General features: G+C 36.5%; 1 protein-coding gene across 1 annotated transcript in view; it reads left to right on the top strand.

Moving 5' to 3' along the window:
- The window catches only part of ANO1 (anoctamin 1), a 131,703-nt gene that overhangs the window by 93,311 nt on the left and 25,717 nt on the right, over positions 1-12,675 (top strand). Inside the window, exons 14-15 of the mRNA XM_088145813.1 lie at positions 7,048-7,130; positions 10,390-10,461. Coding sequence (XP_088001939.1) covers positions 7,048-7,130; positions 10,390-10,461 — 155 coding nt within the window. The remainder of the gene's footprint in view (positions 1-7,047; positions 7,131-10,389; positions 10,462-12,675) is intronic.

Raw genomic sequence — 12,675 nt, 5'->3', positions numbered from 1 at the left:
TAGCACATACAGCCCAGTCTGATTCCTTTGAGAACCTTTTGCTCCAGCAAAATAATGAATAGGTCTCAGGCTTGTATTGCGAAACCCCTACATCCTGCAATTTAAAAACCCTCATGTTATACTTCAATAGGATATTAAAAGCATGTGAAGTGACATGATTTTAACTGTATTAACTTGATACAGATGCTAGTTTTTTCCATCAGCTTTGGGTAATTTTTTCCCCTTAAGTGTTGTGGCCAGCAGCACCCTTTATGGGTGCTAAGTTAGCAGTGTGCATTACAATGTGCATTACAGAAGATGTCATCCTGTTGAACATCATTTTAAAGCCTGTTGCCTTTTGATCATGGAAGAAAGTTTACAAATTTATGAGCACACACAGAACTCAGGAAATGCTTTCACAGAAATCCCAGTGGTCAAGAGTAGAGACAAGAATCTCACAGCCCCATATCAGTCTGGCTGCCAGCAAGATGATGTGCAGGGCCTGGTCCCCAAAACTATGGAAAAGTTTGCCTCTGTGTCTGTATGTGTGCACACATGCAGAAAGAGAGAAAGGACAATAGGAGAGGGAAAACAGTGGTGGTAGCTTTGAGTCAACTTACAGAGAATGGAAATAGATCACCAATTTTGCCCGCTGAAGTCCCATGTTCAATTTCAGATAAGCCTAGAAAAATGAATGCCCAAAGTCCTGAAAACCTGTTGCTTTTTCTCTGTTGAAAATACAAGCTAGATGGGAGAAAGAACTAACTCATTTGAAGGCACTCTGCTCCTGGAGAGATTTGGTTTTCTAATAGATCATCTTCTTTTTTTTTTCTTTAAATACATTTACGAAATGTACCGTCCATCCAACAAGCATTAAAAGCAATGTACAATAAAATTACCATTAAAAAATTCACATCATAAAACAATAAAGATGTAAGTATGACCATCAGTTTTAATCAGTGCAGGAGATATATAAACAATACACTTTTGGCATTACAGCTGTTTTCTCTGTCTCTCCATGGTATTATTTGTATTCCTAATAGCCCCACAAACTTTTAGCTTGGCTCCTTTTTCCGGAACAAATTGTGAGGCAAGGCATCTGGGCATTGTCCAAGGAAAATGCAGGCACAAGCAATATGTAATCAGAGAGCTAATATTTCTAAGCTTATTTTGAACAACTGGTACGTATAATGACATCTCTGTGCTCTGTGTTGTATCATCTCCAAGAATTTATCATGATGGTTTGGCTTCATACGTGATGTGAAGCTTGTCAAAAGTGAAATACAAATTCAGTTTCTTAATGAAATGTGAAGCCCAACCACAAAACTCTTTGTATTGTAGATACATAGTCCTAATTCTCATAATCATCATATAGATACTTATTCCCTTGAGTACAGGTAGTCCTCATTTAGCAACCACAATTGGGACCGGCAATTCAGTTATTAAGTGAAGTGGTAGCTAAGTGAATCAGCAACTGTGCTTACGATTTAACTTCAGCATTCCTTTGCTTTACAGACCTGCAAAGGATTGGTCACAAAGTTAGTTTTTCATCACCATCATAACTGCGAATTGTCACTAAATGAGCAGCATCTGCATTAATTTTGTTTTAATTAATATTCCCATTGTCAAATATATCCTGTCAGAACACATTTTCCTGAATTTGTGTCTTCTGGATATTCTTAAAGATAAAATGGATGTATTGGTTGAACAGGATGATTAGGCCCAAAACTGGATTTAACAGATAGTGCCACATATCTTGTCCTAAACTTGTTGGGGAAGTTATTAACATAAGTAGAGGAATGGCAAAATACAAAGCCTGCTTAGTCTTTTCCTTTTACTGTGATTTCCTCCTCATGGGGGAACAGGAACTGATACTTCTTACCCTGTCTTCCTACCTCACTCCCTTCTTTTCAATCTATTGTTCACCAGATGATTTTTTCTTTCTTTATTCATATTATTACAAACTTGGAAGGAGTTCATTTAAAACCTCATTGGCATATCCTTTCTTCCAAGGATTCTCCAGTATAGGATAGTTACAAGGGCTGCTCCAAGTCAAGTCTTAGTATGTCTGGCTGGGAAATTCTTAGCCATCACACTAGCATCTTCTCCATTCATTCCAGCCCTAGGAAAAATAGGACAAAAGATGCTTTGTAGTGATGTGCAGAATGGTCTATTCACAGAACAGTTATGTGGGGAAGGGGGTGAGCCAGACCTACACTGGACAGGCATGGACCCAAAACATGTGTTCTACATGGTTGTGTCATGGGGTAGGGAGACCAGGGGAAAGGTGAGGTCATCAGTAGTGGTTAAGGAGAGGTAGTGAAGAGAAGCCATTGGGAAGATCAGGGAGAGGGGTGGGCATGCTTGCATTCAAGTGCAGTGCTTGCATTCAAATGCAGCAGTAGGCTAAAGGAAGAGGGAAGACATTGGGAAGATTGGGTGAAGGGTGATGTCAGGTCTTACCCCATAAGCCACATATAAGCAAGATCACAATAAAGCCCTCACTGTAAATAAGTAATAATTATTGAAGAAAATAGGAAACCACAATCAAAATCACCTCTGTGATTCAAGAATAAGCCCTGTACAGAGAAACAGTGTTGAAAACTTGTGTAGTCCCCACCCCCACCCCGTACATAAAAGACTATTTGGCCCACTCTTTAGCATTGGCTGCTCTGTCTCTATCTGTCTTTTGTTTCTCTAATGGTCAGATTTGGTATCATATTGTTTTTCCTTGACTTTGAGAATTAATTCTCAAAAGCTGACCAGCCACTGACCTTGAATTCAAGGGCAGCATATCCAGCTGGCCTGACTGCTCCTCCTTCAGTCTTCCCAACCCTTTCCTTTCTCCACCTCCCCTTAGCCCTCATATGTCATTGCCCTTCAGTTGCACCATGGCTGCCTGATTATGCCATGCCTTATGCCATGCTTGAATTCAAGGGTGGCTAAGGGACGGTGGGGAAAAGAAGATTTTTGGAAGATTGTAGTTGGGCTAGTGCACAGGCATGCAGAGGTAGTAGAAGGATGAGGATCAACTTATTTGTCAGACACCTCCTCTGGATTTGTTTTGGCCAAAGCCTGGAATAACCAAAATGTTCTGGACTTTTGTTCAGCCAAATTGCCACCCACTTGGAAAGGTTCTAGTGCTTTGGATCATTCTGCCCAGAGCCAAGAAATACACAACTTGACAATCCTTGTTCCTGTCCTGAAATACAAGAGGTATCTGTGCAATTATGCCATTTGCAATTATGCAAGCTGAGAAGATTTTAAGGAGAAGTTCCCTTATAAAACCAGGGAAGTCAGATCTCTTTGTTTAAATGAAGTTTCTTGGGAAAAGGAAAATACAAGGTAATAAGGGAAAGCAGAATTGTATACATAGAATTCCAAATGAAATGTATACCCTAGCTAAACTACTTAGTATTATCTGCTTGATTAAGCTTTGGGATATCTGCACACGTTCTGAGTTTATTGAACAGAGGATGACTGGAGAGTCTTCAGCTATCCTCTATTGGGTCTTCTGCTTGGATATTGGTAGGCAGTTCCTTCTGAGTCTGATAGAATATCCAGGATAACTGGAAGCTCTCCTCTTTGAGGAGAGTGTTCCTTGATCAAATCAAGGAAAATGTTCCAATTCTGGTAAACCGGGTCTAGCCAGCAAATCAGACATTATGTAAAGGCTCAACCCAGCTACCTAATGATCCTTGGTGATGCAAACTAGCTTAAACCTTTCTTTCCCTGTTGAATAAAATAGATTACAAAGAAGAGGCTGAGTGGGGGGCAAAAGTTGAATTGCATTTATTCAGATTATTCAGCAACGAATCAGCTTACCCAATGTTTTATGAAGCACTGTTGTGCCATAACAAAATATCAGTCAATCTCCATTTACCTTCTATTCTTCCTTATCCCTACTACTGTATTGCTGTTCTTTTCCTTGCTCAAACTACTTCATGTTCACAGTCAATATTTTATAGAATGACTAACATTGAGAGATGCTGCAGTGTTTGCTAACTGTGTACAGAACTGCTGGAAGATGAATTATGACATACACAGTAAGCCCCAAAGCGCCACAAGTTCTAGATAGACAAGAGGCCAGTGGCTGTACCGTACAATAAATGGCTGGCTAGTCAAGGCTGCAGCCAGACACTATTCTGAGTGCATACATTTCCCCAATTTTGATTGATAGAGAGCTAAAGCAAGAAGATGCTGCTTTTGGAGGGTTATGACTAATGAGGGGATTACAGCCTAAATTGTCCAGTCCATGTCAGACTTTTATGGTGCATGGGTGATAACCAAGCAAAAAGGAGGATGGAGTAAAACGGGATAGCGGGATGGAAAAAACGGCAAGACAGGCAGGAAAATAGAATTGCTAAGGAGGAAGGACTGGAAGCATATTGTCCAGAAGCCCCTCTACCTTGACACTGCTGCTGCAGTGGGTAAGCAGATAATAGAACACTGTCTTATATCCCTCAGGCTGTTCTATCTGTCGAACCCAAATAGGACTCTGTCCGATTGCTTGGAAAGCAAATATTATACCACTGAGTTATGTGCCAAAAGTTTATGGCTGTGGTCTGCCTTCTGAAGGTAAGTTGCATAGCAGCCGAAGAAACGTTTGGTTGCACAGCTTTTGGCTTCCAGTAGTTTGGCAATTTTCAGCAACATTTTCCTGCCTGCCTGAGGTATTCCTATGGGCATGGTGGATAATGCTGTATTTCCTTCCTTGTTTTGTAAATGGATGATATTGAGAGGATTCTTGGTAGAGAATCGGAGCAGGAAGTGGGGCAGGGTGTTTGTTATAATTTCCCTTAATTCTCACCTCTGTATGTGTACAACATACAACAGGTGGGCATAGAAATAAAAAGTTTCTTGCAAGCTGTATAGTTACTTCAAAGAAGCGTATACAGTGTATCATGATGATATTATGAAGGAATATTTAAACTTACACACAGGATATACAAAATTGATTAAGAATACTGAATAAAACCCAAATAGAAATTATTCGTGCTAAAAAAACAGTTTGCAGATTCCCATTGTTGCTACACAGTTAAGATACATGGAGATCTTGTCTCATTCCTCTTATTTTCCATGTCTCTAGTGATTTGTTAAGACCACAGTACAGTATGTTGATCACATCTGTTCATAGTCCCTTCAAACCTCTTCTCATGGGGTTGGTTAGCTTTTCTCTGTATGCTTACTTGGGTTTGTTCCCATTATTCACATCTATGTCCCCAAGGCCTCCTATAACCTTGGTAGAGGATAGAGTGATTTATGAAATACAAACTGTATTTATTGTAATTTAAAATTTGTTGCCATCTCCTGTTTTATAATAATTTTCTTGCTGAAAATGAAACTACTGTACAGCCGCTTTCTAGATCCCATTCCAATTACCAGTTTCAGTTCCTGATGTACATATTGTCCTGTAACTAACTCATATCTCTAATTGAACTAAAGTGCAAAGATTTAAAATAAGTTCATTCATGCAGATCACCTAGCAAAGAGTTCTGGGAGAGTTTCAGGCACAGATTCCTTAAGGCCCAAAAAATAATATTGTAGCTTCTGATTGACTACTGTATTCTTGTCTCAGCTGCTCAGTTCCAAAGGAATTTTTAACTTAAGGAAATAAACCCTAAGTAGCTCTTTCAAGGAAACAGGGGCTTCCAAAAACATTAACCCAACAACTCTAGCATGACACTACATGATTTGTGTAAGGCAATTGAATAAGCTTCAAAACTACTGTAAATAAAAGTTTATATCAAGGTACAGTAAAACACTGCACAGGCTCTTCTGGTGTCCTGGCTAAGCAGAAGGTTCAGTTGGAGCTTCTCACTTTCAGTCCAAATTCTGATATTCACTTCATATTTTTTATCATTAACTAGTTTGTTGGCTGATGTTTTGGGAAAGGTATTCTCCCACCCTAATTCCTCTTTATAGATATGGAGGGGTGCATTACAGTTGCAAGCCAGTAAACACATAGAACACACATCAGGAAATTACAGACAAATCAAAGCCATGCTTTACCTGACTATTTAAAAAAACTAAAGTAGATGAGGACTGGACGTCTATGGAACATTCATATTTCTTTAAGTCAAAAGTATTTGGTATTCCACTGATTCAGATCTAATGGAAATGTATTGGATAGAAATAACTCTCCTTTCCAAAGCTTTATTCTTCAGAGGAATAGTTTCTGAGAGTAGTTCCAGTTGTGGAAGCAGTGCAACAAGAACGGTTCCCATATAAGGGCCCCTTTGGAATGTCCTAGCTCCGTTAACATGGTTGAGTTGATATTTCAAGCCAAAGAAGCCATTTTTTATTTTCCTCTTGTTTTTATTTGTGTGTCCATTTTATTTGTATTTGTATTTGTCTCAGTGGGCAAAACATGAGGCTCAGAAGGGGCCCTCCCTAAGTTCTTGGGCTGTAGTAGGGGAAGGCAGGAGAATTGTACTTTCAGACTTGCAAGATTCTGTTAATGTAGCCTTACGATAAAGTTGAATTAGCTCATCTTGTTGTGTTTCCTGTACCGGGTAAGACTGACAGCTATAGATTTTTATTTTGTTTTGTTTTGTTTGTGGTTTTAATTTTTTGTAAGCCATCTTAAGGACCTTTGAAGGGCAAGTTATAAATGGAATGAATAAAGAAATAAATTTCCTCAGTGTCAGGATCCCAATCCAAATGGACTTCCTCTGTTCCAGAATTGCATTTTGATCTTTAAATAAAATACAGAGAGCATTCCAATTATGGATCTTTCATTCTGTCATTTATTTCTGCCCTTATATTGAAACCAAATAATCTATAACCAGATGCTGTAGAATTATTTAGAATGTTTTTTACACTTACAGATGTGCAAAAATCTGATGCCTGGACCATGTTTGAATTTCTAATAACTTATTGTCAAATCAATTGTTAATATTTTACATTGCCTTAGAATTGGCAGAGTTATAGGCAGCAGGTTCCATTTCAGCTTGGGGTTTCTTTTTGATAGAATAGAAAGTAGTGAAGATTAAAATCAGTACACCAACTAAATGATGGATGGAGATAATTTCTTTCTTCCCTTTTTCTTTCCTTCCAACTACGCAGCTGCTACCTTTATGGAACACTGGAAGAGAAAACAGATGCGGCTGAATTACAGATGGGATCTTACTGGCTTTGAAGAAGAAGAAGTATGTTAATTTTGTTATATGCTGTTTCATTGGTTGTTACATTAGCTAAATGATCTTTAATGTTCAGCTGGGGACCCATTGAAAAGGAAAATCCTGCACATATACCATTTCTAAATTTGGGAAGGGTGTGTTAGTATCAGTCTTGTTACCATGGAAGCATGAAGCCTTGGCTGCAGAATAAAGGTCATGCTTAGTAATGTGGGCATTAAAACATATATAGCTCAAGAATTATTCCCTTGATGTAGAAACCATAGTACGTGAACATACTCATAATTTGTTCAGTTTTGAGGATACAGTCACCATGATTACAAAAGTTTACAATTAGCCAAAATGTACTTGCTATATGAGTTCAAAATTAGTTAAATATTGCTTCTATCTAGCATATTGAATGGAGACTGAAACTCCTAACTTATATTAGTAATACCTAAGGAACACAAAAAAGGAAAATGTTTATCTTTTAAGAATGTTTTATTTCCCAGTTCTATTTGAAATTTAAGATTCCCTGGAAATGGTTTGTGAATAGCTGTGTTTACAGTACCATTTAAATGAAAAGGAGGTAAATCAGCCATTTAGTTTTAATTTTGAGTTTTTATTTACAAAGAAATGTATTGACCTGACAAATTTAAAATAGCCTTTAAAATATTTCTATGTTATCAAGTTCAGTATTCAGCCAAATAAATAAATGTCCTACTAACTATAAGTAGAAAGAGCCGGATCTCTTTGGAAGATTCAGTTGGTGGATTTAGCTCATGTTAAATCTTAGGGCTATACAATATATTTATTAAGCAGTAACACTAAAAGAAGTGCTGTTACTGGAAAAGAAGAGTAGTTACAGTCTAATTAATAATGTTCTTCAAGCCATTCTTTCTCTTTCAAGAGTTGTTCCACTTCTATGAATCTCCTACCCACCTCAAGTTTATTTTTTGTAATTTAGTTTTGACATAGTTGCAAGGGAAAAGGGAAATCACCCACCTCTCAGTCTGTCAGCAGAAACTGCTTCTGCTAACAGAAGTTCTAACCTTGATGAATGTCAATCCTGTTTTGCTTGTAAAACCTGCAGCAAAGATGACCAGTCTGTTCAGCCTCTCTAACGAATTATGTGCTAATAGTATAAACCATAGCTAATTATACTGAATTGATATTATACATTGAATTGATTAATCAGTTAATTTTGCATATTTTCATAAAAACATACTGGAGAAAATTAAGCTGTTCATTTTTTGATGATGCACATGTATGTGTCAGGGACACCTCCCTTTTTCAGTGGGGTTTATCAATCGCATTTTCTTTAAGTCATTATATCAATGTACAGTATATGGTTACTTCTGAAGTGTGTTGTTCAATTAATTAGAATGTTATCCTTCTTGAGCAGAAATTTATTAAATAATAGAGTACCTCATAGTTACATACATTTTGCAGCTGATGTCTAAAAATGGTCTTCAGTGGCAATTAATTGGTTAAGTCTGTGATTTCATTTGATCTCTGACCCAACAAAGCATTAACATAAATGACATGTTAAAATTGATATCTAAATCTCACTGTTGGGATGGTTTCATAGACACTATAAGACAACTGTTCTTTTATTTTTGGTATCTTGTTGTTAGCTTACATGAAAGTCGGAAGGATTAACTGTATCCTTGTAGTAGGAAATACCTTTCAGGATTATGTTCAATGTTCCCTGTAGTGATAACAGTGACCTGAGATAACTGCTGTTAATAGAATGTATTTTATTTTTCACTTAACATATTCCAATCCCAATAATTCAGTCCTATGATCAAAGCACTTGAGTATGCATTTAAATCCTGTTGAAGAAATGAATTTCTAATTTGTTGGAATACTGCCACACAAGTGTTATTTGAAGTAGTTATTTCAATAATAGTTATGTAAGAGCACAATGCACCCCATATGTTCCTTTGTTGCATACCATCAGGGTTCTGGGCCATAATACTATTCAGCTGTCTGGATCTTGAGTAAATGTGTTTGTATCATGCTGACAGTTCCAGAAAATAAATACAAAGGAAGTCCTTCCCCATGCCACACCCCATGGATATGGCTATGTACCCTCTAATTCTTATACAGTACCTACATTCACACAAATAAAAATAATTGTATCAAGAGTACAGTTTTGTAACAGTGAAGTAATTTTAATTTTTATGTTTTTTGTGTTTTTTATGGTTTCCTGAAGGAGGCAGTCAAGGTTTGGCATTTTTGTTTTGTTTTTTATAATTTCTCTCACTTTTTCTCTTTCTGCTGATGAAAGATGCATTTTGATGTCCTCTCATTTTTTCCCTGCATCTGTCTCGCTTTAGAATTTCCACTGCAATTATTCTTTCCTCTTTTATAATATCCTCAAATGGGACTTTTTCATATCCATCCAATCTCAGTCCAATGCATTTTTAAGGATAATCTCTAAATCTTTCAGTTGTCTCATTCTTTCCATTTCTGATTCTTTTCCACATATTTTCTCTGTATGTCTAACTAAACTGAAATTACAATTTATTAATTTTAATTAACAGAACTGAAATTAATTTTTGTGTTAAGACAGATCAAACTAATGTGTAGAGGAACATCCTTTAACTATACATTTAAGCTCAGATCAATTTACTGCCACCCCCTTTTTCCCATATATGACATGCAGTCTGTTCACATATGGCCTCTTTGCAATGCCTGGAAAGAACCATTCAGGTTTAAAACAAATTAAAAAATAAAACCTCCCTTCAGTCGATTTGAATTCCTGATGGCTTCATGAACATGTCCATATAGTTTTCTTGGCAACAGTAGAGAAATGGTTTGCCGTTGTCTTCTAGAACGTTTTCTTCAATCACACAGTCTAGCCCTCAGCCCGAAAATTCTTGTCACCCATCTAAACACTAATCAGGTCTGATCCTGCTTAGCTTCCAAGCCTAGATAAGATCAGCCATATGCTGTCACCTAGTGAGATTTAAAACATACACTGAGGGTGCAAACCAGCACATTGTGAAATTTGAAGTCCTTTGCTGCTATAGAAAATGGTTACAAGGCTGTGGCACTACCCCAATTACTATGCCTATTGGAGAAAGAACAACCTCAGTCTAGCAGCATCCTCACCATTAAGGTAAAGAGACTGCATAGGCTTAAGGCACAATATTTTTAGCCAGCTAGTGACAAAGAAAGACTTTTAAATTAAGTTATAGCAGAACTTTACTCAGATTTGTTGTAATAATTTGAAGTGATATCCAATGGGTCTCATGGCTCCTCTGTATATATGACTTATTTACAGGATCACCCAAGAGCTGAATATGAAGCTAAAGTATTAGAAAAATCTCTCAGGAAAGAATACAGAAGTAAAGAGGTAAGATAAAAATTTGTTTTTATTTTTTAAAAAAAATAATGTAAAAAAATTAAAAATATGATTTATTTTAAAAATCATAGCAAAGGGTTTTCACATTTATATTATCCATTGTAAAATATTACTATTCTAATACTGTTACTGTTACTGAGTGCAAAGAAATGGAATATTGAGGAAAAAAGAGAAAAGAAAGGCAGCGTCAAAAGTGCTACGGAATACTCATACTGAGTACTCAGAGTCAGTAATTTATTCAAAGACAGTACAGTTGTGAAAATAGCAGGGACTATTTTAAAAACCTTACTGAAATTAGAGGCATAATTTAGATTGCCTGTCAGATTTGAAAACAATTAAAATTACTTACCATGAAGAGCCCATCACTTGTGATCCTTGTGAAGATTTTGGAGCAGCAACCCAATGATACAGTGGATATCTTCTTTAAGATCTATGATTTTAAATCTTAGATCTTGAACTAAAAGTTCAATCTTTTAATTACTGAACTGAATTCCTTTATATGGCACAGTAGCACAAAAACATAACTTGGGAATTATTATTCTGAACCATGTTTCTAGGGTACTGAACTTAATTACATCTTAAAACAGGAGAGACATGTTGCATCAGACCAAAACCAATATAGTCCAATATTTTCTTCTTGAAGTAGTTTAACAGATGACAACAACAATCTTCTTCAGTCTGGCCCCTCTCCAGATGAATGGACTTCAACGCCCAGAATTGTCAGCAATGGCCAGACTGGCTGAGGAATTCTGGAAATTGAAGTTGAGGTCTGTCCATCTGGAGGCCTTCAGTTTTCAAAAGGCTAAATTAAAGGAAGCCCTCCAAGTGCTATTCAGAAGCATATTGGCTCTGATTAGGATTATGTGAATTATCTTTTTCAGTTTTTCAAGCACTAGTTTGTTGTGTCCCATTCCTGTATCAGTTTGCAAATACTTAAAAAAAAAACCCTTTGAATTAAAATGTATATGCATGTTCATAGCTGTGAAAAATGTGTAAACACATTATGTACAAAGTTTTATAGACACACTTCATAAGAATTGGAAAATTGTATCATAACATTTAGAGAATGCAAAACCCGAAGGATAATAGCAATCCAGTTCATACATAGGTTTGGGAGGTGTAAATTAAGTCAGATTTCCCCCCCAGTTCTCATTCTTATAGTAGAGATAACAACCATCAAGACTATAACCATGTTTATCCTGTATGAATTTGTCTTGGATGGCTCTGTTGAAATCATCCAAGTTGAAAGGCAAAATTACATTTTGTGATAGCATATTCTACAATTTAGCTCTTTGAGGACAAATGAAATAAAATGTTTTTCAATCTCCTACCATTTACTTTCATTCAGCAAACTTGGGTTTGAATACGATGAGACAAAGAAAACATTCTGTATCCAATTTTCTCGTATATGCACATTTTTACATATTTCTGTTATTTCCTTCTTTACTTCTATATGAGATACACCTAATGTTGAAACTTTTCCGCAGTTTCTCTGAGCCTTTAATTATTTTGGTTGCATTTGCCTGAATCTTTTTCAGTCTATAATATCTTTTTAAAAGTGTGCTAAGAGAATTATGTACAATATTTCATGTGTCATCATATCCTACATTTCTATAAAGCTTTGCAATGTCAGCAGTTTTATTTTAGAGTCAATCTCCTAGATAAAAATCACACCCAGGACTTGGTTGGCATGAAGGGTTGGAGGCATGAAAGAGCAATCAGTGGGGTCTACTTCTAAGTAAATATAAGGAAGAACCCAGTACAACTTCTACCAAAGATGGGGCAGAATAATTGAAGTCATTATTTTTTTAGACAAAGATGCTCTCCAAATGCTTTGTTGTATACACAGAAAATTGTTCTGTAATAGGCAAGATCTTCCTCCAAATATGTAAACAGGAAGTAGAAAATAACAGGAAAGAGGCTGAGTTTGTGGGTTTCACCAAACTACTTAGGATGAAGTCCAAAAGGATATGTCCAAACATAGGAATGGACAAGAAAATGGTAAATAAGAATAATTGTGAATAAATAATGAATGGTCCATGTTGGAGCAAAAAGAAAAATGTAACCACATTATTGACTGAGGGGGACTGGACGGGTATAACTAACCAGGTAGGAGATGATAAATAAAATAGTGTGCAAAAATGTTGAAATAGGTATATTCAATCTTAGAAATATATGTAGAAAGGATTTTTAAAAATGCCAGTG

This window comes from Python bivittatus, unplaced genomic scaffold (assembly GCF_059951505.1).
Source record: "Python bivittatus isolate LINGU-HERP-01145 unplaced genomic scaffold, Pbiv_v1 ctg000480_np1212, whole genome shotgun sequence".
Lineage (NCBI taxonomy): Eukaryota > Metazoa > Chordata > Lepidosauria > Squamata > Pythonidae > Python > Python bivittatus.
The sequence above is the reverse complement of the archived record's forward strand: the minus strand, read 5'-3'. Positions and strand labels throughout refer to the sequence as shown.